Source organism: Micropterus dolomieu, linkage group LG03, assembly GCF_021292245.1.
Source record: "Micropterus dolomieu isolate WLL.071019.BEF.003 ecotype Adirondacks linkage group LG03, ASM2129224v1, whole genome shotgun sequence".
Lineage (NCBI taxonomy): Eukaryota > Metazoa > Chordata > Actinopteri > Centrarchiformes > Centrarchidae > Micropterus > Micropterus dolomieu.
In genome coordinates, this window is record NC_060152.1 from 8,129,908 (window position 1) to 8,156,973 (window position 27,066).

Genomic DNA, 27,066 nt, shown 5'->3' on the forward strand with positions numbered 1-27,066 from the left:
GGGTTATTATTGATTTTAAGAGGAAACTAATAACGCATTACAAGGTTTATATTAAACTATATGTTAAAGTATGTGGACACTTTAAACTTATTTGTGAACATCTCATTACCAATAACCATTAGCATTAATCTGCTTCTATACTAGCCGTCGCTCTTCTGGTTACAATGTTTCCACAAGATTTTGGACCCTGGCTGTAGGGATTTGCTCCGATTCAACCACAAGAGCATTAGTGAGGTCCAGCGCTGGTGTTGGGTGAGAAGGCCTGGCTTGTAGTCCTTCCAGTTCAAATCCGAAGATGTTGGATGAGGTAGGGGTGGGGGCTCTTTGCAGACCAGTCCAGTTCTTCCACACTTATTTAGAAATACATTTCTTTATGGAGCTGGATTTATGCATGGGGCCATTGTCATGTTGTTTCTTTCTCTTTCTGCCTTACACTCTTCCTCTGACAAAAATTCTTTATTGTCATCTGTGTAATAATAACCTCCTCTGAGATAACTAACAGTCAGCCTTTGCAGCCAGCAGTTGGAGAGCTTCCTCCCGAACAGCCAGCCGTGATGACCAGCCTGTTCAGAATGGGTATCCCACCCCCCTGCTGAGTGCTGACACAGATAAATAACTCATGGATGGTGCAGCAAACATCCTCACTGCACGGAAACCAAGAGCAGTGGGAAATAAAATAGTTTCCTGCAGGCTGCATAGGGGCTAAGTAGCAGTCCCATGCTCTGGAGACAGAGAGGGGGTGCTATCATTTTAAATTCGCTTTTAGTTGTCCTGATAACGTCAGAAAAGGTATTCAGTGAACAGTCCAACATGAAACTTTCTATTACACCCAAACAAACATCATTCCTAACATTCACCTTGAGTTCTTCTTAGAAACATGTCATTAGCATTTGCAATCAAGAGTCTGGCAATTTGTGGCTGAAATATGAATGAAAATAACTGTTGGCTGTTGCGGGTTGAATTGCCAGGATCAGATGAGCTTCTGGGTCTAAACCAGTAAACATCCCCTTATTAACACAATTGTTTTGCATAATGGCTCATTTAACGTATTTTAGGGATAAATAAATGCTTTTAATAAATAGCATTAGATGTTTGCACCTGGGATGCTTTTGAGATAATCACTTGAATATTCATAATATATTAATTTTCTTCTGGTGTGAAATACTGCCATCTACTGCCATCTGAGTGTTTTACTATCCTCCAATGGGACAGTCATTAAAAATGCATGCTGAGCATCCAAACCATGTTCAATCCTGCGTAATTTTATTTTAAATTCTAGTGGAGATCCAAACATTTTCAAAGACTTAAGATATGTCAGGGTGAATTTGGGGACCTATAGAATATTTCCATTTGATGGAATAGTACAGCAATAAAAAGCTACTTTTCACCTCTACTCCACTACATTTCACAGGGAATATTGTACTTTTTTTTTACACCTCTACATAATTACAGAAAAGTTTCTGGGTTGAACTACCAAATAGTAATATTATGGTAAGCTCCACCTCAACCAGCTTCTTTTAATGTTATAGTAAAACATATTATAGATAATTATCCTTTTTTTTTTTACTTTCTCCATTTTCCTCATTTTTACACTGGGCCTAAGTAGCCTATACTACCACTGGACTTAACATTAATAGCTTATATGAAAATATAGTCCAACTTTAGGTCCGTATTATAACAAGAGGGGAATAGTATATAAAGTAAACAGGATTTTAATGCAGTATTTAAAAGAACCCTCCCAGAATGAGCGTTCCTAAGGTGCTTGTCATTTAAAGTGCATCCACACAGAAGGCCACCTTTGAGGTGCTTTAAATGCCAGAGGTATGGACATATTGCAGCTGCTTGTAGAGGAAGTAGAAGATGTGGGAAATGTGGAGGTGAACACGAGATTTCTGAGTGTAAGGAGAAGGTGGTAAAGTGTGGTTCATGCAGTGGAGGGCACATTGCTGGAAATCGCGAATGTGAGCAATATAAGCAGGCTATGAGGGTGCAGCAATATAGGGAGCTCAACAAAGGGGTGTCTAATGCTGAGGCTGTTAAAAAGGTTGCAACAAGTGGGGAGGTGAGGGAGATAAGGAGGAGAGAAGGGGAATGCCGTCCGCCAGCCTGTGTAACAGAATATTCAGCAGTGGTGAGTAAGATGGAATTCCTGGCTTTCATTGTGGAAGTAATGTGTGACATGAAGCAGACTAAGAACAAATCAGATTGTAGTGTGAAGTGTGGTGAAGGCCTGCTGAGAGAAGTCTTGGGGTTGTAGGGATTGAGCCAGCCACCCTCCATAGATAGGTGTTCTCAACAGACAGAAGGGGAAAGAATAATAAAACCAAATAGAAGATGATGATGATGATGAGTTAGTCTATTAATGTTTTGTATCCTGCAGTGGAATGCCAGAAGTTTGGTAGCTAATGGACAGGAATGTTAAGAAATTTGAGCATGGTTTCTAAGAAAAACCACAGCTAATATGCATATAGGAGACATGGCTTAAACCAACTTTAGATTTTGTGATACCAGGTTACATTTGTTTACGTAAGGACAGAAATACATCTGGAGGAGGGTGTGCAATTTTTGTTAAAAAAGGTGTTCAGTATAGGCAAGTCAATGTAACCTCAGGACTTGAGTGTGTAGCAATTGAGGTATGGTGCTCAGCAGGTAGGTTTTCATTGATTAACTTCTATAATCCTTGTCTACGGCTAGAAATAGATAATTTAGTTGAAGAGAGAAAAGTAGTGCCGTGGTGGAGCCGGGCTTGTGATGAGGCTGTGAGGGTTCGAAATAGAGCTTATCGGCAGCTTCGCAAATGTCCTGTTGAGAGTCTTGTTATTGAATATAAGAAACGGCGAGCTGAGGTTAGAAAGGTTATAAAATGTGTGAAGAGAGAGAGTTGGCAGAAGTTCTGTGGTACTTTAGGTTCTGAGACTACTGTTAAACAGGTTTGGAATATGATTCATCAGATGGCTGGAATTAATAGAGGTTTCTCTATTCCTGTTTTGGTAGAAGGGAGTAGTGAAGTGGTAAGTAATAAGGACAAGGCTGATCCGTTGGTTAGGAGTTTCCAGCAAGTGCATAGTGGTGGGAATGTTGGTAGAGAAGGTTTGATTAGGAGGGAGCTAATACTTGAGCTGGAAGGGCACTTGATAGGAATAACGTGAACGCATAAACTAAAGAGGGTAATAAGACGAGGGCGACACGCTACTCTTGGGAGAGATGGCTTGGGATATGATATCTTTCAGCATATGGATGACTTTGCATTGGAGGAGGTGCTGGCATTGATAAATACAATGTGGGAGGAAGGATCAATTCCAGCTGAAGGGAAACATGCCGTTATTGTGCCAATTTTAAAACCCGGTAAGGAAGCTGAAAGCCCTGGATCATATAGGCCAATTGCACTCACAGCTGTCATTTGTAAGATTATGGAAAGGATGGTTACTGACAGGTTGGTATATAGATTAGAAAAGAAAGTTTTTTTCTCCACATATCAGAATGACTTTAGACTGGGTCGTGGAACTACTCGTCCTACTAGTGTTGGACGATGATATCAAGAAAGCCCTTGTAAATAAAGAGGTGATGGTAGGTGTGTTTCTTGATATAGAGAAGTCTTATGATATGCTGTGGAAAGAAGGAGTAGTCATTAAGCTGTATGATGCAGGGATTCGGGGTAGAATGATTAACTGGATGAAGGACTTTCTAAGGCTACAGAGTATTCAGGTAAGAGTGGGAGGGAGCTTTTCTGACTGTGATTGTAGATAATGGGACTCCACAGGGTAGTGTCATCAGTCCAGTCCTGTTCAATATATGTTCGATGAGGTAGGAAGTGGATTTCAGCAATCTTTGTTCGCAGATGATGGAGCAATGCGGAAAAGAGGCCGTAATACTGGGTATTTATTTAAACAGATGCAGTGGGCTTTGGATAAGGTGCAGGCTTGAAGTGAAAAGTGGGGCTTTAGGTTATTATTGACAAAAACAAAGTCTATAGTTTTTGGCAGGAAGAGGAACATAAGTTTATATAAGCCTTAAGTTGTATAGGGAACCTCTTGAGAGAGTCAGGATCTTCAAGTTTCTTGGTGTCTGGATGGATGAAAAGTTAATGTATAAAGAACATGTAAGTAGAATGGTAAATAAGTGTTATTAATATTATGAGGTGTTCTGGGTGTTCTTGGGGTGCAGACAGGAAGCTTATGCTGATGATTTATAAAGCTGACCGGCACATGTGGGGTTGAGGGTAATGAGGCTGCTGATGAGGCTGCTAGGGAAAGTTTAGGTAGGGAAAATGTGGAGGTGGCATTTGACAGACTGGAGTGCCGTAGCATCATCAAAGAAAGACTGACCCAAAAATGGCAGCACGAGTGGAGTAAAGACACCAGAGGGAGGAAGTTATATGACATCAAACCATCAGTTAACATTGGGAATATAATGAATTTGCCTCGGATGGATCAAATTAAATTGGCCAGATTAAGGTTGGGTCATTGCAGGCTGGCAAGTGAACTATTTCTGGTGGGGAATCACAGGGCCGGCAAGTGTCAAGAATGTGGAGTAGAGGAGTCGGTTAAACATATCATGCACTGTCCAAGAGATGCTGAGGAAAGGAGACTGTTATTCATGGGTCTAAACGACCTGGGAGCTGAACAAATGTCTTTAAAAACTCTAATGGGTGAAGGACCTAATCAAGAAGAGAGAGCATTGGAACTAATTCAATTTCTAATTGAATCCCTGTATTGGAAAATATAGGCCAGGAGGAGCCTTTATGTATTGTCTCTCTCACCAGTGGGAGGCAGCAATGCACTAACAGTGACTACTCTGCCGGAGGGAACAGAAGAAGAAGAAGAAGAAGAAGAAGACGAAGAAGAAGAAGAAGAAGACGTATTTCCGGTCTCATGTCAGTCTTCTGCTGAGACCGCGTGGCTAGTGCTAGTGACACTTGCCGCATTTAAATGTGTTTTTATCCCGTCTGGAGGTTTTAGTGAAACAAGAGGTAAAGTTTTATTTTTGTTTATTTATTTATTTTTTTTTTACTTCTAATGGATAAGCGTCGTGTGTAAATCGTTAACCGACGAAATGTTGTTAGCCAAATAGATGTGAGGTGCTTTTATTTTAGCTGTTAGCATCAACTCAGTCCTGTCAACTTCAGAAAACTAACGTTACAAAGGTCCGTGTACGTTTTGATAGTTTGTTTTTTCGTTTGAATCAATAACATATTGTGACATAATCACTATCTGTTTAAACTAAGCAGCACGTTAAACATTTTAATTGTACCATAAGATGTTTTAGCAGTGGTTCCCGATCTCTTTGGCTTGGGACCCCTGAAATCACAGGTGATGCTTCATGATGCGTTCGAGTATAAAGTTTAAGCTGTGTCCGGTTAGCCAAAACCTAAATTGTCCTTCTCATATTGATGTATTGGAACGGCATGAGGAGGTGAAACTATTCAGTAATTCACATGGAAAAACAATAAAGCGCTAGGTCTGAGAAAAGAAATTTACATGCATAGTTTTGGTGGGGTCCCAAACCCCAGGTTGGAAACCATTGTCGAAACACATCACGTCAGATGCCATACTGTTGTTAGTAAAATATGATTTCCTATACAAATGCTTGTATGCACTAGAAATAATACAATCAGTTCATTTGTGTTAGTGTTCGGTAGTCAGTGAGTGGTCCTGCCTGATATCCTGCAAACTGTCTTTTATACAGATGGCAGAAGTTGTGCAAGAGAAAAGTCGTGGCTTGAAGTTTGCAGAGCAGCAGCTCCTGCGTCATGGCTGGGAACACGGTAAGATACTCTGATCTCATTTGTGCAACAATTCAACAATGAATATTTCAGCTCAGATTTCATACTCAGTCCACTCTGTCCTCAGGTAAAGGACTGGGGCGAGCTGAGAACGGCATATCAGAAGCTATCAAGGTCAAAGTGAAATGTGACAAAGGAGGGGTGCGTGATATTTGGTTTTATGCAGCATTTGCTTTCATTTGAATTGATTAATAATGCACAGCTGTAACTGTTTTGGTACCACATCTATCACTGTTTTGTTCTGAACTGTTTGTCTTCTGGAGAAAGCTGTTGTTGGTTGACTCACATGTTGCTCTTCTTCACCAGGTCGGTCACAAGGAAGGGGAGCAGTTCACCTTCCACTGGTGGGATCATGTCTTCAATAAGGCCTCTTCCAGTCTGCAGGTGGAATCTGATCAGGTAAGTCCGACCTTCACATAGCTGAATGTACAAGCACCTGTACTCAACATAACATGATCAGGGGACTCGATATGTTTATCTAAAGGCAGTGAGTGATGCAGTCTTGCTGTATTTTAAAATGTTGTGTACATTTGATTTTTTTGTGGTAATGGGATGACATATTTTAGAATAAAGAAGTAATCACTAATGAGATTCAGCTCATTTATTAGTCAAACATTTGCAAAGGTTACCAGCTGATTCATGACTATGAAAACTTAACACTCGCTGATTGTAGCTGTATTTAACTACTTTGTTTGGTCAGTGTGGGATTATTTTTAGGAGCCATTTGAGAGGTCAAAGCAACAACTTTGAAGTGTCTATTAAGATTAATTTTAACTTTATACTCCTAAACTAACTTTTCAGGCCGTTTGAACTAAAAACTCTGCTGAAACAGCAGCTGATTACACTGATTTGTTCCTCCTCTCTTGTTAATAAGTGAAATCAGCTATGTTTGACAGAAAGTCATGTGGGGTTTTTTTCTGTGTGATCCAGAACGGCATTCAGTTGAAGAAGACCGTGGAGGAAGATGAAGAGAATGGAATGATTTCCAATAAAAAGCCACGGAAAGCCACACTGGCTAAAGCCAAACTTTATGGATGCTTTGTCAAGGTAATCTGTTCATTTGTTCTTATTTATTGGGTAAATATCAATGGATATATGAAAGTGAACCCAAAGAAGGTTGAAGTGAAGGTCTACGGCACAGAGTAGGGATGCACCGAATCTTCGGCCACCGAAATTAATCGGCCAAAAATAGCACTTTCGGTGTTTGGCCTAATAAGTCAAAAGATTGATTTAAATTTTAACGAACAATTACGGTAACATGTCGGCTGTGTGGAAGCATTTTAAAATCGCTGTTTGCAGACACAGTTCTGCTGAATTGTCTCCTAGCACATCCACTCCATCTGTGGCTGACTTCTTAAAGGCAACAAACGGTCTGATCCGCTTTGAGTGTTTTCTGTCACTCGTTTCTGAGAAGGTGATTAAGCGATACTTGAGATTAGGATCAGCTCATTGTTGGTTTTGGCCTTTTCATGGAATCGGTTGACAGTATGGGGGGGGGGGAGTAGAACCACCAGACTTCTCAAACAAACAAGGAAGACACATTTCTGTAATTTATTGTATTTTCAAATATGACTGATTCAGGTCTGAACTGATGATGACTCTCATTGTGTTTGTTTTTATTTCCAGTCTGCCACACTGCTGTCTGGTCAGGAGCAGCCAGAGCCAAAGTCTTCTAGGTCAGACGACAGCAGTAGTTCAGAGGAGGAGGAGGACGACCAGAAATTGGATCTCTCCAGCACCATTATGTAAGAACTTCTCCAGAAGTAGTCTCTGTTCAGATTTATAAGCTCTTCTCAAAAGCTCCTAATATTTTATCACCATCAACATGATTACAACTACAGAGCACTTCTGTATTATTTATTTACCATCCTATTTCATTCTAGATGTATTAATCATGTTTTCGTTACTGATTTTTGTTAAATATTATTTAAATTGCCTTAATTTAAATGTAAATAGGGCTGTCGCGATAACCGCAAAATTTAAATACCGCGCTATTGGTCAAGCCTACCGCGGAGGATGGCAGTCACCGCAATGTTCATACTGTACACTTCAGTGCGTGTTAAATGAGTGCTTGGCAATGTTGTTGACTAGCACCCAGCAGCTAGCTTGCTCAGACACAGTCTTACTCTGCTATATGGCACCAAATTACTTCATTAATGAAAGATGCGATAATACCGACTACCGCGCTGTTGAGTCCTAACATATTTCCACCGTGACAGCCCTAAGTGCAAAAGTTCTCTGTAACTTATAACTCTGTTTTGAACAGTGCTGTAGAATTTAAGTTATTTATTGATGCTTGACAGGCTTTCTGATGCTGATATAATGAAGGCTTGTGGAGGACGCACAGCTCACAAGTAAGTTTTTATTCATAAAATTTCCATGTTGCTTAAAACCTGTTTTTAGTATACAAGTATATTATAATATTTCAGAATAAGTGAAGTTTGGGGGAAAAGGATTTCTGGTGGGGGGGTGATGCAGCAGTGCATACGACACATGCCTTTGGTGTGAGTGAACCGGGTTTGAATCCTGTGTGAGAAACCAGTGTGTCCCTGAGCAAGACACTTGACCTCTAGTTGCTTCAGAGGCGTACAACCTCTGACACATAGCAATTGTAAGTTGCATTGGTTGAAAGTGTAAGCTAAATTAATAAATGTAATTTTTTTCTGTTATTTAGAGGAGCCAGGCACGGCTTGACCATGAGCGCCAAGTTAGCCAGGCTAGAGCAGCAGGAGGCTGAGTTCATGGCTAAGTATGGGAAAAAGAGCAAACCAGCAACACCGACTCCACAGACCTCCCAGTCAGCTGATCAGAAAGCTGAGAGACAGGAGGAGACAGCTGAGGACTCCAAGAAGAGATCCACTGGGAGCATTATGGCGCTAAATGGCGATGAAGTATCTAAAAGTCCTGAAATGGATGTTAAACCCAAAAAGAAAAAAAAGAAAAAGAAAGCCAGTGTGGACAGTGAGGAAATAACTGATGCAGTTTCCCCTGAGGGGGATGTGAGCTGTGTGGAAAACGGTGAAGCAGACCGTTCTCACAAAACTAAGAGGAAACATAAAAAGAAGAAAAACAATGCAGAGCAACATGAAGAAGAAAAGACGCCTTCACCTGCAGCAGAGAGCAACAGTCTGGCTGCTGAGCTGCACTCTGACACAAAAGTGAAGAAAAAGAAGATGAAATCCTCCAAACGCCACAGTGAAGCTGCTGACGAAGAGCGTAATGATACTGAATCCAGCCAATCAGAGCCGGTCCAGGACTGTGCTGAAAAAAAGAAGAAAGCTGCAGTTACTTTTGAGGAAGCAGAAGTTACAGAGAAGAAATCAACAGTAAAGCAGAAAAGGAAAAAGTGTAAAAAGGACAAAACATCTGTAGATGACAATATTAACGAGGAAGGACTTCCTTCAAAGAAGAAAAGGAAGTCGTCCAAAGAGTAGAATTTAAAAAGTCAAATGCTTTGGACATCGATAAGCTGTTTGTTCTTAGCTGAAAGTTAGCATTACCGTGAATCAGCCCTGGTGAGTTATGTGCCAAACATTGACTTTATGGAGGCTGTGCTGTCTGGTTTGAAGGGGCGGTAAATTAATTTAGATGTTTTCCACTGATTGGAGAGTATCTTTATTTATTTATTTATTAATTCAGACCAGTAGCCAAACAATCCGACAGTCGTGCCACTTCTGCCTGTTAAACAACCTTAAGTGAATACTGTCAAATAGATGTTGCAATCAATCTTGTCTGAGCTGTTGAATATTATGAATGTCAGATTTTCAAGTGACTAAAGAAATCAGTTTAGTTATTTTTTTGTGATGCAGAACTTTAAGATTGTGGATTGTACTGTATACAACAGGAAATGTGTTCGGCTGAATCAGTCGGTGTATTTGATTGATCATTGATTTGACGAGTCTCCATTCTCAGCTAATCCACAAGGTGCAACCCAAACCCAGCTTTTCCAAACACGAATATGAAATTCAGTGTTGTTTCTGCATCATGAATAACTATTCTTGAAAGTGTTTGACAAGGGTCATTATTTTATTCAAAGGAGGCAAAACATGGAAGAGCACATGAGATTCTGAACTTTATATACAAATTAAATGACGTGACACATCAAACTGCACTTGTAATTCTTTCAGATGTACAGACTTTACATTTTATAGATGGATCGTGAAGAACATTTCTGAGCAACTTCCTTGAATAAATAATTTAAAAAGCTGACATTGTTAATGCTCCTCATTTAAATTAGAGGAGTACTTCAGATGCTTATTTATTTTTTTCTTTGTTTTTTCACAACTAATAACTGAACTTTCTATAACCTCAGTTGCAACAGATTACATAAATCTCAGAAATGGAGAAAGCATGAAGTTTGTCACGGGAAGGTCAAACTCTGCTAACAGTTTGTCTCCATACTTTACAACAGATTGACTCAACTGATGTATTCGATGCAAGCAATGAACCTGGAGGTGAATTACCTCATAACAGCATGTTTTGTTCCATAATTTTAAGCTAAAGTGCAACAAAGACTGGTGTACTCCCAAGAAGAGTGAAAATGTAACAGAAAAGGTATACACCTGATTCATTTTCATATAATACCACCATCTTCATGACTCAAAAAAGTAATGAAAATAATTAGTTTTTATAAAGCACAATTTATGACATAAATGCAGCTCAGTGTTTACACAAAACAAAGAAGACGGGACAAAAATAATGAAAAGTAGAATAATGATCTAAATTATAATAAGAAAGGTAAAATAGTAATGACAAGTAATAGCAATAAAAACAAAGAGAAATAGTGAAATACAGGATATAATAATATAAAACAATATAAAATGTGATTATGATTGAGTATAGGCCAAAAGTAAATGTCAAGGAGTGTAAGAGCCCAGGTCCATGACCTTTATTGTCTTTTTTTGCACAACACATTCAGACACATTGGTCATTATGTAACAGCAGGGACTTCTGGACTTGCGTACAGCAACTTGCCACAGGAACAGAACTTTGTTGCATAAGTTTGTAAATATTTGGTGTAAATGTACTTGCTTGCAAAAAGGATTTTGAATTTTGGATGATCATAAGAAAGAGTGAGCAGTGAGTACATTTTCCACTGACTTGTATTCAATCGTACTACCTTGAATAAATATTGATATTGTGGATGTACATTGTACAGTATCTCGCCAGCAAAGGTCGCTGATATCTAGATGCCATAATTCAAAGATGATTACAAATCGGAGGTAGCTGGGCTTTTCGTTTATATTGAGAATCCTAATCTCCAGTGGAAATCTGCTCCAGTGAGTGTGAATACAAACAGATGTGGAAGAAACTGTTTTGTCATCATTTCTTGATACTAGATACTAGACATCTGTTCAAAACAACACATGAAAGTAGCTAATAAAATACATATTCATACAACTTTTTAAACAATATTACAAGTAGACAAAACACTTACAAATTAATTTGTCCTAAATCTATTTCAGAAACATTCCTCATATTATTGTTATATATTTGTTTGAATTTTCCAAAATTAGTGACAGTTTTGGAAATGCAGTTTTGCATGCAGCATGAAGCGCTAACTAATTAGACTTTATCAGAACTTCACTCTCACAGATGAATTTGTTATTCATTTCACAGTCTGCTGGGTCCCAGCTGTCTGTAGCATTCTTCCACGGGATCATCAGTGCACATGGACCAAGTGTACCAAGGTCCTCGTTAATCCAGTACCTTCATTCACAGAACACGAATATCAGTACCTTTAGTAACATTTCTACTGCTGCTAATACAACTAATAAAGCAGACAAATAAAATGTGTTGAAGAACAAAAAATGGCAGATAACATGCAAATATAATGAGAATAAAATATGTATAATTTGCATGAATTTTATGAAGATTCTCATTCAACCTGTTCATGTAGTTCATTCACTAGTTTATTTATTCATTTGAGACTGACATTCTCGACATTGAAAACAGCAGTTTGGATGAAACAATCTCATCACAATGTCCATAAGCTGTTTTGGAGTTTTTAACTGTATCACACAATATTCCTTAGCAGATAAAATTTGTCCTGTTGTCATGGATTTTCAACATTCAATTATATTTTCTTATTTCTGAGCATTTCAAGGACTTCTCCTCCATGTTGGTTTAAAGCTTGAGATTAAAATGATCAATCTAGTGAGTGCTCAGATCTTTAGGTAAAAGTAGTAATGCAGACCGCAGGTGCCACAGTCTGTTGAGTGCCCGCCCTACATGCAAGACTTAGACTCAATCCTCATAGCTGTGGCCTTGGGTTTGAATCCTACGTAGGGCCCTGTGCAGCGCGTCCTCCTCTCTCTTACTAATTTCCAGCATCTCTCTCCATCCTATCCAAATGAAGGCTAAAAAAACCCTCAAAACAAAACAAAAAAAGTAGTAATACCTCAATGTACAAAGACTCTGTTACAAGTAAGTCTTGCATTCACAACTTTAACTGAAACTACATGTGTATCATTATCAAAATGTAGGCTACATGGCCCCTATCAGAGAATTATATGCTACAAAGTGTAGTATTATTACTTGTGAATTAACATTTAAGCAGTAATGATGTAGCTAGATGATGTGAAGCTAATTTTAACAACATTAAGTAGTAGTAAGTAGTAATTTATAGCAGTGTATCCTATCCTATAAGATAATTCAAGTACCACAAAACTGTACTTACAGTCCTTGAGTTACATTCCACCACTGACTAAATAAGGGAAGACCCCCTTGTGTGTGCAGTATATCATATATGTATATTTGTTTTTGTGTAAAAACAGCAATTTGTAGTTATAGGGGGAGTTTATGTACCAAACCATTTCTTGACCGGGACCAGTCTTCACTCGTTGCCTAGCGACTGGCTGAAAAATAGTTTACGGTGCGCTAGTATGTGAATATGGTTTCCTTTGGACAGACCTTTGACTTTGTGCTAAGCTAAGTTAGCTATATGCTAGCTGTAGCTTTATATTTATTTAGAGTGGAATCAATCTTCTCATCTAAATCTTGGCAACAAAGTCCATTTCCCAAAATGTCAGCCTATTTCTAAAGGGACAATTCTCTGTGGACACTTTTATTTGGAGTGGTATTAGGCTGAAGAGACTATTTTAAATCCTATAATACCATTTAAATTTACTACAAAGTTATATGTACGTATCCATGTTGTTTTGGTCAAAACACTCCCCAGTAGAAGATGTCCTCATTTTAAAACGTACACGTGACAAGCAAGTACTGCAACTTTACTCACACAAAGTAAATTTACACATGTACTCTTTTTCAGCAAAGCTGTACTTCTCATAGACAACATACACACAATCCGACTTGTAGGACGTTCACTGCCTTGCTTAAATGCACCACGCTTTATGTTCCTGAACAGCCTTTAATATATAAGTTTATTTAAAAAAAGAATTGTTGGAGAGCTATCAAGACTGGATGGATAATATTCAGGCTGAGATGAGTTTAAATGTTCATTGAAAGGAAAAAACTTTCTTACCTTAGAGTGTCATTTTGTCCATCAACCCAGAGCCAGTTTTTGTTTGTTTCATTTAATCCGATCCAGTATCCATGGTATTTATCAAAGTAGTATTTGGTGTGATTATTGATGAATTCCTGTAAGTCACAACGTGGCAGATCATCAAAAACATGCATTTTCACACTCTGCCTCCGGAATAAATAAATTTGGAAAGTTGGAAATGTTTTTAGGTTACCTTGGTTCTCTGAATTGGCATATAATCTCTATATCTAAATTGAAAAACAAGTAAAAACTATTTGAGTTTCGTGTGTCTTTATGGTGTTGGAGTTTACCTGTTCTTGTAGACTATCAACTACAACAAGATCTGCTGCTGCTGCTGCTGTTTGTTGGCAATGCGTTCGGCTTTGTCCCCATGTCTTCCAAGGAGCGTCTTTATTGTAAAACAGGTAGCACTTTCCCTGGAACATAATCCAGTCGTTCTTACATGGCTGACACTCTGCAGTCATGACAAAAGAGAAATTAACAAGTGCTCTTGGGATGACAAATACAACAACAGAACCTTCAATTTTAGAAGTTGGGCAACATTGACAAACTATCTTTGTTAAATTATTAAAACACATGCAGGGGTACTATACTCTTGATCATCCAGAGGCTAATTCTTTTTAATAAATGTATCTATACACAGTAAATTTATATTTGTGAGTTAAGAACTAGACATACTGTATCGTCAACATAACAAGACACACTTACTCTTTTCTGGGCAGTATTCATTTACTGGAAAGTTGCTGAATTTCAGGATGACTCTCAATGTCCAGTTGAGATTGTCTGTGACTTTGCTCAGCTCCTCTGCCTCTCTGCCTAAGATGTTCCTCTCAGTGAGCAGCTGCTGATTCGCTGCTGTGAGGGCCATGAAGTTTGCTTTCTGTTCGGTCATTACCACACTGACTATGGTGACAATAAGAATGAGATGGCAATCAATGGATGCATTTGGTATTATCAGAGAAGCATTATTTGCCATAAGCTTTACTCCTGACCTTTTCTTCCCCACCTAAAATTGCTTTCAATTTGTCCAATCTGACAGGGCCCATTTTAAAAACCGTTTCTAACAACCAGAAAGTTAGCTGTTGAACAGCATCCATTAGAGTATGTTGTCAGAAAATAAACTAACAGATGTAGATTTGGGCAACATGAAGTTCAAACTAGTTCTGTTCGAGCATAACACAACCCTTAGTTTCTTGCTTTAAAAAGGTTGCTCTTTAGCATCCATCTCTCAAATCACTGATATCAGATTGCCCTTAAACACAACAACAGGTAGAACTTTTAAAAAGGTTCCTTCTTACTGTTGCATTACCATATGATGATAACCAAACTTTAAACAAAAAGGTGATAAAATGTCACCATGTTTTATTAACAATCTGTCTTAAGCAACTTTCAGGTCTCTGTAAGTTAATTCAAATAGCGTACTGCAAGAGAGAACTGCCGAGAAATGAATCTAAAAACGTATAGTATCCTGTGAAAATGTTTTATGTATGGTCCTTCAATGTCAAACTGGATCATTAAATTGATTAAACTAACCAAAAAGTAGACCATTGAAAACTACAAATCGGAATAAAGTGTAAAATACAGACTCACTTCTAAAGGACAGTAAGCAGGTCCGATCACACAAAGCTGAACTTGGATTATGTAACTATTTTATTAGTAATTAGTATTAGTAGTTTGTTAGTAAAACACATCCCAGGCTGACGGTTGTAAAAGATTTTGTATTAGCTACTCTGATAGTTCACTGAAATTTACTTGTTGAAATGAAACTCACTGTAGATGATGCTACTTATGCTCGCCACCAGGAGTACGCAGAGTATCCCCACACACACAGCCAACATACGAAAGTCATGGTTTGCAGGTGCTTCACCATCTGCTTGAAATGTGAAAGCTCATATTCCAATCAGGATTGTAATTATAATCAGCTTTTTCATTAACACAATTATAATGGTTGCAAGACCAAAATATATTCGTACAACAATCACTTCTATAATCACACAGGACATATTAATGAAAATTATTGATGTTTCTTCAGGAATACATTTGGCAAAATTGTAAGTACCAGGAATACCCAACATTTAAGTTTTCAGAAGGCTCCAAGCCCAACAAAAAGAGGAGATTTAGCCTTATTTAGTTGTATTTTCTCCTTTGTGAAGTACTTTGTAACTGTTTTTTAGCAATCTACTTAAAATAATAATTCCTCATCATCATAAAGTGTGAATTTGTACATGTTACATGAATAAAGCATTTTGTATTGTTTATTGTATGCTGTGTAGCTTAACTGATTAAATGACTTTATAACTTACCTGGTACAGGAGCAGCAGGACCTTTAGGTTTTACTTCGGAATCAATTGCTAGGTCCTCTTTTTTCTCTGAATGTAATAACAACATGGGGAAATTGTATGAGACATGAATTTATAGTGATGACTGAAATGAAATTGTTTGGTGTAGAGTACCTCCTGTTGAACGGGAAGGGACATTAAATAGTGATCATTTATGGGAATGAAAGTGTTTTTGGATGGGAAGTATATAGGGGTCAAACATTAGGATTTTTTATGCTTGCGGTGCTGGATGAATTGTAATTTTTTTCCCCAATGATTTGATGCATTTCTGCCAACTGTTTTCCAAGACTGCAAATGCAGTGATCACAATGACAGATGGGGGGCAGCTCTGGGTCGTACACTGATCAGGTAGGTGGTTCTACCCTCGGCTCCTCCTGTCTGCATGTTGTGTCTTTGCCTGAGTTTTGGCACGATAATATGTTTTATTTACTTTTTACATCTGTGAACATAGGTTAAAAAAAGTTCCGACAGGTAATTTTTTTCGGCCACAATAGACGAAGTGCACCACTACCTCCATGTTTTAAACTGGACTAAAAGCTTATGTTCATGTTTTCTTCCAGGTGCATTTTAGTTTCTCAGTGCACGCTAAACACAAAGTCTGTTCGGAAACTGAGAAAGCTTATCCTGGTGTGGTGTATAATATATGTGCATTTGAGCGAGGAGTTTTTTCAGTATTTTCTGTTTGGGCACCAGTATGCAATTGTACATTTTGATTATATGAAGACTTTTGAGAACAAGACACATTTGGGAGCATGCATTTGCTGCTTTGCAAACCGCAACACAGTTTAGGTGTTTGTGTCACATATTGGAAAAATTGGTCTTTTGTTACATCAAATATGCATCAAAATTTTGAAAAAAAACTGTACCATAACCACCCAACAATCAAGTTAGATGTTTTCAAAAGGCTCCAAGCCCAACAAAAAGAGGAGATTCAGCGTTTATTTGCTTTTATTTTCTCCTTTGTAACTTTTTTTGAGAAATCTACTTAAAATAATAATAATTCCTCATCATCATAAAGTGTGAATTTGTACATGTTACATGAATAAAGCATTTTGTATTGTTTATTGTATGTTGTGTAGCTTAATTAATCATCATAAAGTGTGAATTTGTACTTAAGTAAAGCATATTGTATAAAACTAGAATGTTGTAGAGCTTATTAACTGATGAAATGAAAATAAGATAATCAACAGATTGGATAACTTACCTGGTACAGTATTAGCAGGCCCTTTATGTTTTACTTCAGAATAAATTGCGAGGTCCTCTTTTTTCTCTGTAAGACAGTGAGAACATGGGTAATTACTGGAAATTATTATTTGGGGGGAAAAAGTCATGTTAAATTGGAGTGTACTGTACATCATAGCTGGGAAATTTTGCAAACAAGTAAGAACAATCCTTAGAAATATGTTGACAAACTATTCTTAATCTTAAAAAAACAGTAGTCACTTACCCTTTGGAGCTGGACCACCATTTTTAAACAACACTGTAGAATAATTGATTTCTTCCTCCATCCTTAAAAGACATACATTGCAGTACTTGATTCAGTGCAGAAAATGAGTGCGGGCTGTAACATACACTGGTGCCGTTGCGTGAAAGGTGTGACAGAACAAACAGAACTCGATCATGAAGAACAGTGGTAAGTTCCTCTTCCCTGTTTCCTCTCTTCCGGTACACAATAGAAGAAGTACGCTCATTTCACCTGTGATTTCTGGAGGGTTACGTATTTAGTTTCTTAACTGATGATCAGACTAGTTGTAAAATACTATGTCTGGTTAAGGGTCGACACTGATGTGTGTGAGATTTTATATTATTGTTATTGTTAACAAATTCTTCCTACAATGTGTTGGTCAGTCTGCATGTTTACGTCCTCCCCTGTCTGTAGCACTCAGCCCCACGCCTATTTGTTTTTACTGAAAGCATAAATCTTAACGCTCTGCAGTTTCCTAAAAGAAGCAGGATATGGTAGATTTTAGAAAACATTACTCAAACAGGAGTAAATAGTGTATTTGATGGGGACTAAAGAGGGACTACACTAAAGAGCATTTATGGCAGTACGACATATGTGTGAATTTGGACAACATTGGAGGTCTATGGCACAGAGGAATAAATGACAGTAGGATGTTTGTTTTGTTCTTTTCATGGGGTTTGCTGACAACAAGAACAATATAGAATATAACCAGAATTATCTTTCTTTCTAAAAAGTAGCTTTCAATTCTTAGGAAATGTTGGTAATTGACACTTAGTGGATACTTTATTAAGTCTATTGGAATGCAATACAACAATTCTCTCAATTAAATTCCAATACAACATTATTATGGCCTCAATGCTAAAACATATAATTGAATTAACAATTCTTTTATCCTAAACACCTATACATTATAAACTTCAGTTGCAAAGCCGTGATATTGGATTGCATTAGATTGTAGTAGATAGATGATAGATGTTGTTCAGTTTGCATTCTTATCTCTTTGATATAAAGTGCATTCAAGCATGCTAAATATAACTCAAAGGTGATGTACACTGCAACATTTGTAGAAATGGATACTTGCAATAAATTAGAAAAAGACAACAAAAAGAAAACATGCTTACATCTTTAATTTAAAAAATTAAAAAATCTGGAAAAACACCACACAAAAAAACTTGTCCTGGTAGGCCAATAGATTTCTTAAATGTGACATAATCTATTTGGATAATGAAGCTGATTCCTCATCTGGTTTGATCAAGGCTCTAGTTTCACAGATCCACCGGTTCCTCAAATTACAGTTCACTTTGTGCCAGTTGGCGAGAGGATCTGCACTTGGCGGAGTTAGAGCACAATATCCCTGGTTTCCTGGTTGTTGTGTTACCCAGTACCTAGTGAAGAAAAACGAATTAGATGAGAAGATTGATACTACGCTAAAATCTGTCCATTACATGTTCATCTTATGCCAGCAGACGATTAGCTTAGCACAAAGACTGGAAACAGGGGGAAACAGCTAGCCTGGCTCTGTTGCTACCAGCAATTTGGTTGAAGTTTGGAGTTTTGTATTCTCCAGGAAGTCACAGTCAAGAAACACTCCTGCACATAACCTCCCTTTTGTACATTAAACAAACAAGCAAAAAAGTGTCAGTATGTGAGCATCAGAGGTGCTGTTGGTGGATTTGTCACCTTTGGACAGAGCCAGGCTATACTGTTTAATACTAATGTTTCCAGTTTTTATGCTAAGCTAAAACGCACGTTTTTGCATGTGTATTTGTCCGCAGTCAAGTTAGCAAGAATAAAATACAAACAATGTTCTCCTGAGTGAAAGTCCGGTTTCTGATGAGAGGGAGGTAATGTGTGAGTCTCAACACTGTGTCACACTGTGAGTAAATACTCTGTACAAGTGTGTTAGACTAATGGTTAACTGTTAGAGTAAACACATTAGACCAGCAGCAGTGTTTGTGCTAAAAGAAGAAAATTTGTTGTTTCCTTCATCTTGGCCCTCTTTACTTCTTTTGGCAAAGTTTTTCTCTTTGGCATTACTGAGGGAGATGGACATGTGATTTGATCTACTTTTTACTCATTTTACAATTTAAGAAACTGGAAGATTTTTGCTTTCAATACATATCTCTACAACGCAGTGACACAATCTTCTTGCTTATGGTCTGGTTTATTTAGAAATGATAAAGTAATGTCTTTTTGTGTGTTTTTGGACTTACATCAAAGTGAAATTGCTTCCATCTACCCACATCCATGTGTCCATTGTATTCCTGTAGCTCAAACCAATCCAATAACCATGCTTGTAGTCTTTTGTATGGTTATTGATGAATTCCTGAAATTACAATACGTGCGTTAATTAAGAAAAATGTAACTCCTTGTCTCTGCTATAATATAATACTAATAATGATGTTTTTCAAATTAATTCTACAGCACATTTCAAACAGAAATATCCAATACAATAATGTTCTCTCCAAAGAAGAAAAATACACATGAAAAGACAGATGAAAGAAAATGGAAAATTAAAAACAGCAGAAAGGAATCGAGACACATAAAAGAGATTTAAAGTGTGGAATTTAGCTATAAATCTTAGGTAGGATTTCAGAACAATTATAATAGACGGATTAATTAAAAATATTCAAACACATCATCTTTTGCGTCTAAATTATCGTCAGTTTCATGTTCAAACTTTTGGATACCATGCATTTCCATCTCTGTCTAGTAAGGTAGCGATGGATACCCTTTGTTTCAGCATGAAAATGCAAATTTAATCAAATGAAGTAAGTCTTGCCTGTTCCTCCTGGCTTTCGATCACCACCAGATCTGCCATCTTTTGTTTGCATTGATCACGGCTTCCCTGCCAACCCATCGATTCAGGGTAATAATTCGATTTCGAAAACAGGTAACAGTTCGACTGAAACAGCACCCAGCCGTCCAGACAAGGTTTACACACTGTTAAACAAGAACAAGACAACACAATCATAATCATCATAATTTTCTGTCACATGTAAAATACATATTATAAAATTAAAGAATATATACAGCATATTCTCTTTATATCCTTTAAGACATTTTCTTTTATCCCTTTTATCTTTGACCAGGTAATTAAAAAACATTGATGAATTGAACATTTTGTGACAGAATGTTCAAACTTTTGAAGATGAATCATGACATGAAATAATGTAAAATAAAAAATAAAAAAATAAAAAAATTAAAAAATAAAAATGAAAATGCCATAATAGTTTAGTGCAATTACTGCAGTTGCAATGATGGGTGCTCAAAAGTAAGTGAGTAGAAGTCCAGGAGCAGTGGCAAAACCCAAATTGACCCCAACTTAACTAAGGTTTCACCTTTCTGTGGGCAGTGGGTATTAACTGGGAAGTTCTTATATTCCAGGATGACACCGATGGTCCAGTTGAGTCCGTCTTTCTCTCTTGTCAGCTCTGCTGTCTGTTTCTCTAAGTCGGTCTTTTCAGTCCACAGCTGCTGGTTCATTGCTGTTAAGTTGATGTTTTCTCTGTACTGCTCTGACATGATTGTGCTGACTGCAGACAGGGAAGAAACTGTTACTGTTGGACTCACTTCTTACTGTCTCTTTGCCTTGAAAGTCCTTCAAAGCAGGTATAGACGGATAGACTTACAGTGTATACTGAGGGCAATGACGACTGACACCAAGATGACACAAATAATCCCCAAACTTGCTGCCACCAGATGGAGCAGAGTAGGCCATTGCACCAGAGCTTTCTTTTCATTTTCTACCAAGAACACCAAACAACGCAACTCAACACAACACAACTCATTATACTAGTTTATATCAAAAAGTTACATAAATCATTTTTTTTCATCCTGGAAAACTACTACCTGGAAAATCAGGATTCGTATCCCGTGCTTGCTCCCCAGTCTTCACCTCATCATAGATTACTTCCAGGTTGTTTGGTTTGTCTGTAAAAGCAAAGGAGCTTAAAGGTAATTGAATATTTGTGATTTTTAAAGATCCCTGGTCTATCATCTGGCATTTCCAAATCTGGAATTTCAAGACACTTGTAAACAGAGGAACATGTGCTTTCTTTTCTGATAGCAAAACCTGATGTTTACCATAATACTGAGTTTATTTCGATTCTATTTCTATTGCTATCAGACAACAATATACTGTAGGTACTCTGTATGTTAACTGATTATCCATGGAAATTTTAAAACTACACAAAATGAAACTATAACACAGACAAATAGCAGCCTTCTAACTGTTAAAATATATAGTGCACTTTTTCTTTTCTTTTGTCAGGCCAAGCACTGTTAAAACCCACAGAGCTTTATTTTAACTTTTTGTTGAGATCCTAAAGTTTCCAAAGATACCATATGCTGTTAGGCAATTTAAAATGCTGCAATGCTGGAATGTTGCAGCCAGAAACATCATATATCATAGTTCAGCTTCAAAGTCTTGTAGTGAGAAAAACATTATTCTAAATTTAAAGAAACTTAAGGGTAAATATAAGATGACAATTAGGATTTTAATTGGTTTAGAAGAATTACTTTTTCACAAATACTGTATTTTTACATAGAGAGCAGGTTTACTAAAGGTAAACATAATGTGTGTGCAATCATACATAAATATATTCTAAAGTATGTCTGGGAGCTACCTGTTACAAGCAGAGTGACCTCCTCAAGAGTCAGTGGTGGGAAAAGTATTCAGATTCTTTACTAAGGTTGCAATCCCACAATATAAAAATACTGCATTAAAAGTAGTGTCCAAGTTGCGCATTCACAATCGTACTAGAGTACAAATATTATAAGTTAAATGTTGTTTAAGTATCAAGAGTATAAGTAGTCATTACATTAAAGTAGTCACTGGAGCAAATGTACTTCCACCACAGTGAAAAGGTACGTTTGACAGCTCTGAGTTCAGTACAGCAGACGCCAAAGTTCAACAAACAATGCAGGCTGTGATCCAAAAAAAATGACTGGATGACTTACCATTTATAAAAGTGCCATTATTGTTGAAAGTCACTGTTGCATAATTCAGTTCTTCCTCCATTATTTTATCAGGTCTATTGTAGACAGTGTTCACCTTGTCTCAGTTTGAAACTCAAACCGCCTCAGAGGTCTAAATGCAGGTCATTGTGAGTGCACTTTGGTTTGGTTTCAGAGACAGTCCATCCAGCTGTGAGTCAATGGCATTCAGTTCTTCTTTTTGGCAGAATGTCATAAGACAGACAAGTGGTAGTTATGGGGAATAGATTTTTTGTTTGTTTGTTTGTTTGTTTGTTTGTTTTTTTGACAGGCTCATGGTGGGCAGGAGCAAAGTTCAGCATACATTGGACAAAGGCCAGGCCATAACAGGTCTTATTTTTATGTGTCTAAACAAATAAAATTAGCATAACTAAATTGTTAACAGAGTTGGCAGTGAAATTTTCTCTTTACTACATCAGGTGGTTGTTCTTTTGACTGCTTCCTTTGTTTTGTAAGAACTCTCAGCATGTTGAAACATTTCACTTATCAAAGTAGACATAATGTAGCTTTACAGTAATCTGTGGTTTATTTACTGGTTTGTTGTTTAAGTGCCAACATGTTGTTCCTATATTGATTTGTATTAAAGGGTAACCTGTCTGTCAATAACCTTATTACTTTTAGAAAATTTGACAGAAACACAACAATTTCATTATTCTTTTTCTAATAAAAATGTTAATCACAATGTGTTATAATAATCCCAAGGTTGAGTAAAGCAGTTAACATATATTAGCATGGTTTTTCCACATTCATGCAAATCAACTACTTTTCTGTGTTGTGATTAATTTTAATCAACATTATTTTCCCAAAACAGATGAAGTTTATTCTGATAACTCACGTTGGGATTTGAATTTGCCAACCCAGGCCAGCACTACCTGTAATCACTCAATTGTTTTTGTGTTTTTCAAAAGTCAAGCAAAGATTTGTGAAGGTGATCTAACTGGAAGAGATTATTTAAATGACTGAATGAGTGAGAGACCTGACATACTTTTAAAAAGTAGTAATTTATAAATCAATAGACCTGATCCATTTTAACCTAATATGTTGTAAAACTGTTTGCCCAGCAGATGGCAAGCTAAGTCTCTATTTATAGACTGCATTAAAACTCTTCCTTAAGTAAAACTCTATATTATCTATTATGTATAATGTTTTAGGATTAATATTACTGCTGCATTCATTGATGTGTATCTTGCATTTTGCTGGCAATTATCTGCATCTAATTTAACTACTTTTTATCCTGCAGAAAGTCACCAGATTAAAATGAATGATAATAATCTCCAGATTTGGAGATAAATGGTGTTCACTAGACAGGAAGGGTATATAAAATGTGATCTGAAAATGAATTAGTAAGATGTCAGACAAACGTGGTGGAAGTACTAAGTTTTGTACTTAATAGTACTTGAGTAAAAGTACTAATTCCACCACTGTATAAATCCTACTTTCATGAAAATTATTATGGTCACTTTTTATTGAAACTGTTTTAGAGATAATTTTGGAGGCTGTAGTTTGTAGTGCTGTTGCATTCATTGCCTTGTAGTGACAGATATTTTTTTTATTATTTTGTCCATCCCGTTTATATCAATAAGGTTAGGCTAAATAATTATACTTATACAATTATAGTTAACATTGAAAGAAATGTAAAGTAAAATTGAAAGAATTGATAAATGGCTCAATTAATGGCACAATATTAACACCGAAACATATTTGCTTGACCTACTGAAGTAAACACTTTGAAAAACGTATTAGTCAGCTGTGTTTGATATCCGGTGTTTTCACTTCTAGATTCATTTAAACTCAGGCTACCTTTGTAAAAAGAAGTGTAAGACCAACATGAAGAAGTAACCTAATCTTAAACAGCCTAGCCTAACCATTTACCTATAGAGACCCAACAAGTAATTTTGTTGCCTATCTGGCTATAATAAAGTAATAATCTGCATGAAGAACAAGAAATGACGCATGTATATCAGAGCTAACTGACAAATCAGCGTGCAGGATCTCTTCAGGAAACGCTTCCCCGGTATTCTACCTGCGGCAAAGAAGACACAAGGAGCCACAGAGCCTCAACACTGACACAGTCTCATTGAAAAGGCTGGAGAAGTATAAATATATTTATTGTAAGGACTGTCCCGACGAGCAGCGATGGTTTGCGGCGGATTCATTTGCACCAAGAACGCTCTCTGCGCTCTCAATATACTTTATGTTGTAAGTAGGAAATTAGGCTATTCCTGTTATGGGAATATAACCCAAAGAGAGGTGTTACTAAAAAGGTTAAAAAGGCAACACGTTCTGCTTCTGTCTTGACTGTTACTCGGGAAATTCACCACACCTGTTAGTTTAATAGGAAAGAGAGTAAAATTTTTTGGTTGTTTTCTGACTCACAAGGGAGACGTTTGCCCTCTGGGCTATCAGTCAGAAAATCTTTTCTGCCAGAAAGCCTAACTACTTGGTTAAGTTTAAGAAAAGGGGGTTTCTACCAGAAAGCCCTGAAGGCAAACTTCTCCCATGTGCTTTTCTAGTCACTTTCCTTGCTGAAGAAATGCCACAGGCAGGTGTTTGTAGTAAATGATTAGGCTGAGTTTGTGTGCGCCAGTTGCTTTGGCCAATGTTTGTATAGCTTTACTCCTTTATTTAAAAAAGAGAAGCTTAATGTTAAATTAATGCATAGGACTACATACTTATTTCTCTGCCAAGGAAATATCACATTCATAAATCAAGAACAACAAACAATTTCTGACTTAATGTAAGAATTTTTCCCCTCACTATAGTGGAAAACTTGGATCGTCCCTAAACATTCTTTGGAAATAAAATGCAGGAAAGAAACGGCTGATCTACTGAAAGACGTTGGTGTTTAATCAACTCTTAATTTCTTTATACCGGTAATTCACTTTATTTCGTTAATCTGTTCAAGCCCTTGATTTAGCCCGTTTTCTAGTAACTCTGGGAGTGTTGTATGCATAGATTTCTGCTATCTCCTGTTCTGCATGCTTAAGGTTATGAAAAAATGAAACCTAAATTTCTAACTCACTTAGGACTATAAATATCTAGTCACTTGCCTTGGAGACAAATAACTGTTTGTTTCTTTAAAAAAAAAAAAAAAAAAAGCCAATAATTGGATTTTAAATTTATATTTGAATAGAGCTCTTGTGTCAATTAGTCAATGGAAAATTAAACTGCAACTAAAATCTCTGATTTTTAAACAGGTTTGATCTTCTCACATGTGAGGATTTGATGCTTTTCTTTGTCATACATGATATCTGAATAGCTGGTTTTGGACTGTTGTTTGGACAAAACAAGACATTGACGTCACCACGGGCTAAGGGAAGTTTTAACAGGCATTTGTTCAATGAAAATAAATTGGTGTTTTGTGGTTCCCCTAATAGTAGCAAACAAAATACATCATGTAAATCTGTTTGTTTGTGCACTAACCTTAATGTTAATATACCCTTTATGTTAGATAATTTTGTGTTTGCATCTTTAAAACAAAACACTGATCTTAACTGCCACATCTTGATTGTACACCATCAATAGTTGTAAACGGACTGCACTTACATAGCACCTTTCGACCACTCGTGTCTTCATGATCAGAAAACTCAACTGCTCATCAGAAAGGGCAACACAATTTAGGGTTCAACATCTAGCTCAAGGGCACTTTGACATGCAGACTGGACACCCTGGGAATCAAACCACTGACCTTCTGATTCTCTCTCACTCTACTGTCTGAGCCACAGCCCTTTGTGTTTTTTAACACCTAAACAGGCTGGTCTCTCAGTCTGCATACAGCCCAAACAACCTCCACCATTAAGGAAAGGGTGCCTTTATGTAGCCTGAAAACCAAGCGATATTGGTAATAACCTGAAACTTTAAATGTTGGAACTGACACCAGCACTTTAAGATTTAGATGTTCTGGAAACAATGTTTTGGAGGGAGAAGAATGTCATTTTAGTCTGGACAGTGACATGCAGTCCCCTCCAAAAGTACTGGAACGGTAAGGCAAATTCCTTTGTTTTTGTTGTTCACTGAAGACATTTGGGTTTAAGATCAAAAGATGAGTACGAGACAAGAGTTCAGAATTTCAGCTCTCATTTCCTGGTATTCACATGTAGATGTGTTAAACAACTCAGGACACACCAACCTTTGTTTGAACCCACCCATTTGTCAAGTGATCAAAACTATTGGAACATGTGACTGACAGATGTTTCTTGTTGCCCAGGTGTTTCCTTTTAGGTTGCTTGTCCAAACATTAAATAGCTCTGAATGACTAGTCTAAGTTTTCATCCTTAGTTCACACCTATAAAGACTGCATTTCCTGTTAAAGAGGATAAACCAACATGACGACCAGAGAGCCGTCTATGGGAGAAAAGCAAGCCATTGTCAAGCTGAGAAAAGAAGGAAAATTGACCAGAGACATTGGACAAACATTGGGCATAGCAAGCACAACAATTTAAAATGTCCTGAAAAAGAAAGAAACTACTGGTGTACTGGGCAACAGATGTCCAACTGGTCGGCCAAGGAAAACAACTGTAGTTGATGACAGAAATATCGTGAGAGCTGTGAAGAAAACCCCCAAAACATCAGTAAGTGACATCACCAACGACCTCCACAGTGCAGGGGTGAAAGTATCACAATCCACTGTTGGAAGAAGACTCAGAGAGCAGAAATATAGAGGCCACACCACAAGATGCAAACCACTCATCAGCAGGAAGAATCGCAAGGCCAGACTGAAATTTTCAAAGAAGTACAGAGATGAGCCGCAAAAGTCCTGGAACACAATCTTATGGACTGATGAGACCAAGATTAATCTCTACCAAAGTGATGGAAAGGCCAAAGTGTGGAGAAAGAAAGGAACCGCTTATGATCTGAAGCATACAAGCTCATCTGTGAAGCATGGTGGAGGTAATGTCATGGCTTGGGCGTGCATGGCTGCTTCTGGAACAGGCTCATTAATATTTATTGATGATGTAACTGATGATGGTAGCAG

The 27,066-nt window shown here is 37.4% G+C and overlaps 5 protein-coding genes across 9 annotated transcripts in view; 2 read left to right on the top strand and 3 right to left on the bottom strand.

Annotated features, from left to right (window-relative positions):
• The window catches only part of LOC123968499 (multiple epidermal growth factor-like domains protein 10), a 52,656-nt gene extending 46,450 nt beyond the window's left edge, over positions 1-6,206 (bottom strand). Inside the window, exon 1 of the mRNA XM_046045317.1 lies at positions 6,069-6,206. Within this exon, the coding sequence (XP_045901273.1) occupies positions 6,069-6,136 (68 nt within the window). The 5' untranslated portion in view covers positions 6,137-6,206. The remainder of the gene's footprint in view (positions 1-6,068) is intronic.
• Positions 4,827-9,888, top strand: gpatch4 (G patch domain containing 4). 2 transcript variants are annotated; one of them, XM_046045319.1, is made up of 8 exons: positions 4,827-4,969; positions 5,686-5,764; positions 5,850-5,923; positions 6,089-6,181; positions 6,713-6,829; positions 7,409-7,527; positions 8,086-8,136; positions 8,457-9,888. In XM_046045319.1, the coding sequence occupies exons 2-8, from the start codon at positions 5,686-5,688 to the stop codon at positions 9,214-9,216; spliced, it is 1,293 nt and encodes a 430-aa protein (XP_045901275.1). In that variant the 5' UTR covers positions 4,827-4,969; the 3' UTR covers positions 9,217-9,888. The 2 variants fall into 2 exon arrangements, with proteins under 2 accessions (XP_045901275.1, XP_045901276.1); XM_046045320.1 differs by lacking the exon at positions 4,827-4,969 and adding an exon at positions 5,002-5,143.
• Positions 9,889-11,241: 1,353 nt separating this feature from the next.
• On the bottom strand, positions 11,242-17,213 carry LOC123968501 (C-type lectin domain family 7 member A). Of its 2 annotated transcripts, none has more exons than XM_046045322.1 (8): positions 17,076-17,213; positions 16,833-16,898; positions 15,593-15,658; positions 15,061-15,159; positions 13,998-14,192; positions 13,580-13,743; positions 13,269-13,384; positions 11,242-11,491 (listed from the first exon to the last, which is right to left on the bottom strand). In XM_046045322.1, the coding sequence occupies exons 1-8, from the start codon at positions 17,134-17,136 to the stop codon at positions 11,344-11,346; spliced, it is 915 nt and encodes a 304-aa protein (XP_045901278.1). In that variant the 5' UTR covers positions 17,137-17,213; the 3' UTR covers positions 11,242-11,343. The 2 variants fall into 2 exon arrangements, with proteins under 2 accessions (XP_045901278.1, XP_045901277.1); XM_046045321.1 differs by having other exon boundaries at positions 15,061-15,162.
• A 738-nt stretch (positions 17,214-17,951) lies between these two features.
• Positions 17,952-25,669, bottom strand: LOC123967569 (C-type lectin domain family 4 member M-like). Of its 2 annotated transcripts, XM_046043660.1 has the most exons (8): positions 25,638-25,669; positions 22,056-22,265; positions 20,946-21,026; positions 20,726-20,839; positions 20,435-20,629; positions 19,876-20,036; positions 19,307-19,419; positions 17,953-18,478 (listed from the first exon to the last, which is right to left on the bottom strand). In XM_046043660.1, exons 2-8 carry the CDS (start codon positions 22,114-22,116, stop codon positions 18,307-18,309), a joined length of 897 nt encoding a protein of 298 aa, XP_045899616.1. In that variant the 5' UTR covers positions 22,117-22,265; positions 25,638-25,669; the 3' UTR covers positions 17,953-18,306. The 2 variants fall into 2 exon arrangements, with proteins under 2 accessions (XP_045899617.1, XP_045899616.1); XM_046043661.1 differs by lacking the exon at positions 20,726-20,839 and having other exon boundaries at positions 17,952-18,478.
• tspan13a (tetraspanin 13a) overlaps positions 23,962-27,066 on the top strand; it is a 6,019-nt gene continuing 2,914 nt past the window's right edge. Inside the window, exon 1 of one of the 2 annotated variants that reach the window (XM_046043662.1) lies at positions 23,962-24,290. In XM_046043662.1, the coding sequence (XP_045899618.1) occupies positions 24,228-24,290 (63 nt within the window). In that variant the 5' untranslated portion in view covers positions 23,962-24,227. Of the gene's footprint in view, positions 24,291-24,861; positions 24,965-27,066 lie in introns of those variants that run through there. The other variant, XM_046043663.1, reaches the window with a different exon arrangement.

Bases quoted from the DNA above. Each gene is read 5' to 3' on its own strand.
- LOC123967569 (XM_046043660.1), bottom strand. From the start codon at position 22,116: ATGGAGGAAGAACTGAATTATGCAACAGTGACTTTCAACAATAATGGC. The intron at 21,027-22,055 runs GTAAGTCATCCA...TTGCTTTTACAG, and splicing joins TAATGGCACTTTTATAAATG to ACAAACCAAACAACCTGGAA. The intron at 18,479-19,306 runs GTAAGTCCAAAA...TTTCTTCACTAG, and splicing joins GGAAGCAATTTCACTTTGAT to GTACTGGGTAACACAACAAC.
- gpatch4 (XM_046045319.1), top strand. From the start codon at position 5,686: ATGGCAGAAGTTGTGCAAGAGAAAAGTCGTGGCTTGAAGTTTGCAGAG. The intron at 6,182-6,712 runs GTAAGTCCGACC...TGTGTGATCCAG, and splicing joins TGCAGGTGGAATCTGATCAG to AACGGCATTCAGTTGAAGAA. The intron at 7,528-8,085 runs GTAAGAACTTCT...GATGCTTGACAG, and splicing joins GATCTCTCCAGCACCATTAT to GCTTTCTGATGCTGATATAA.
- LOC123968501 (XM_046045321.1), bottom strand. From the start codon at position 17,136: ATGGAGGAAGAAATCAATTATTCTACAGTGTTGTTTAAAAATGGTGGT. The intron at 16,899-17,075 runs GTAAGTGACTAC...ACTGTCTTACAG, and splicing joins TGGTGGTCCAGCTCCAAAGG to AGAAAAAAGAGGACCTCGCA. The intron at 15,659-16,832 runs GTAAGTTATCCA...TATTACATTCAG, and splicing joins GCCTGCTAATACTGTACCAG to AGAAAAAAGAGGACCTAGCA.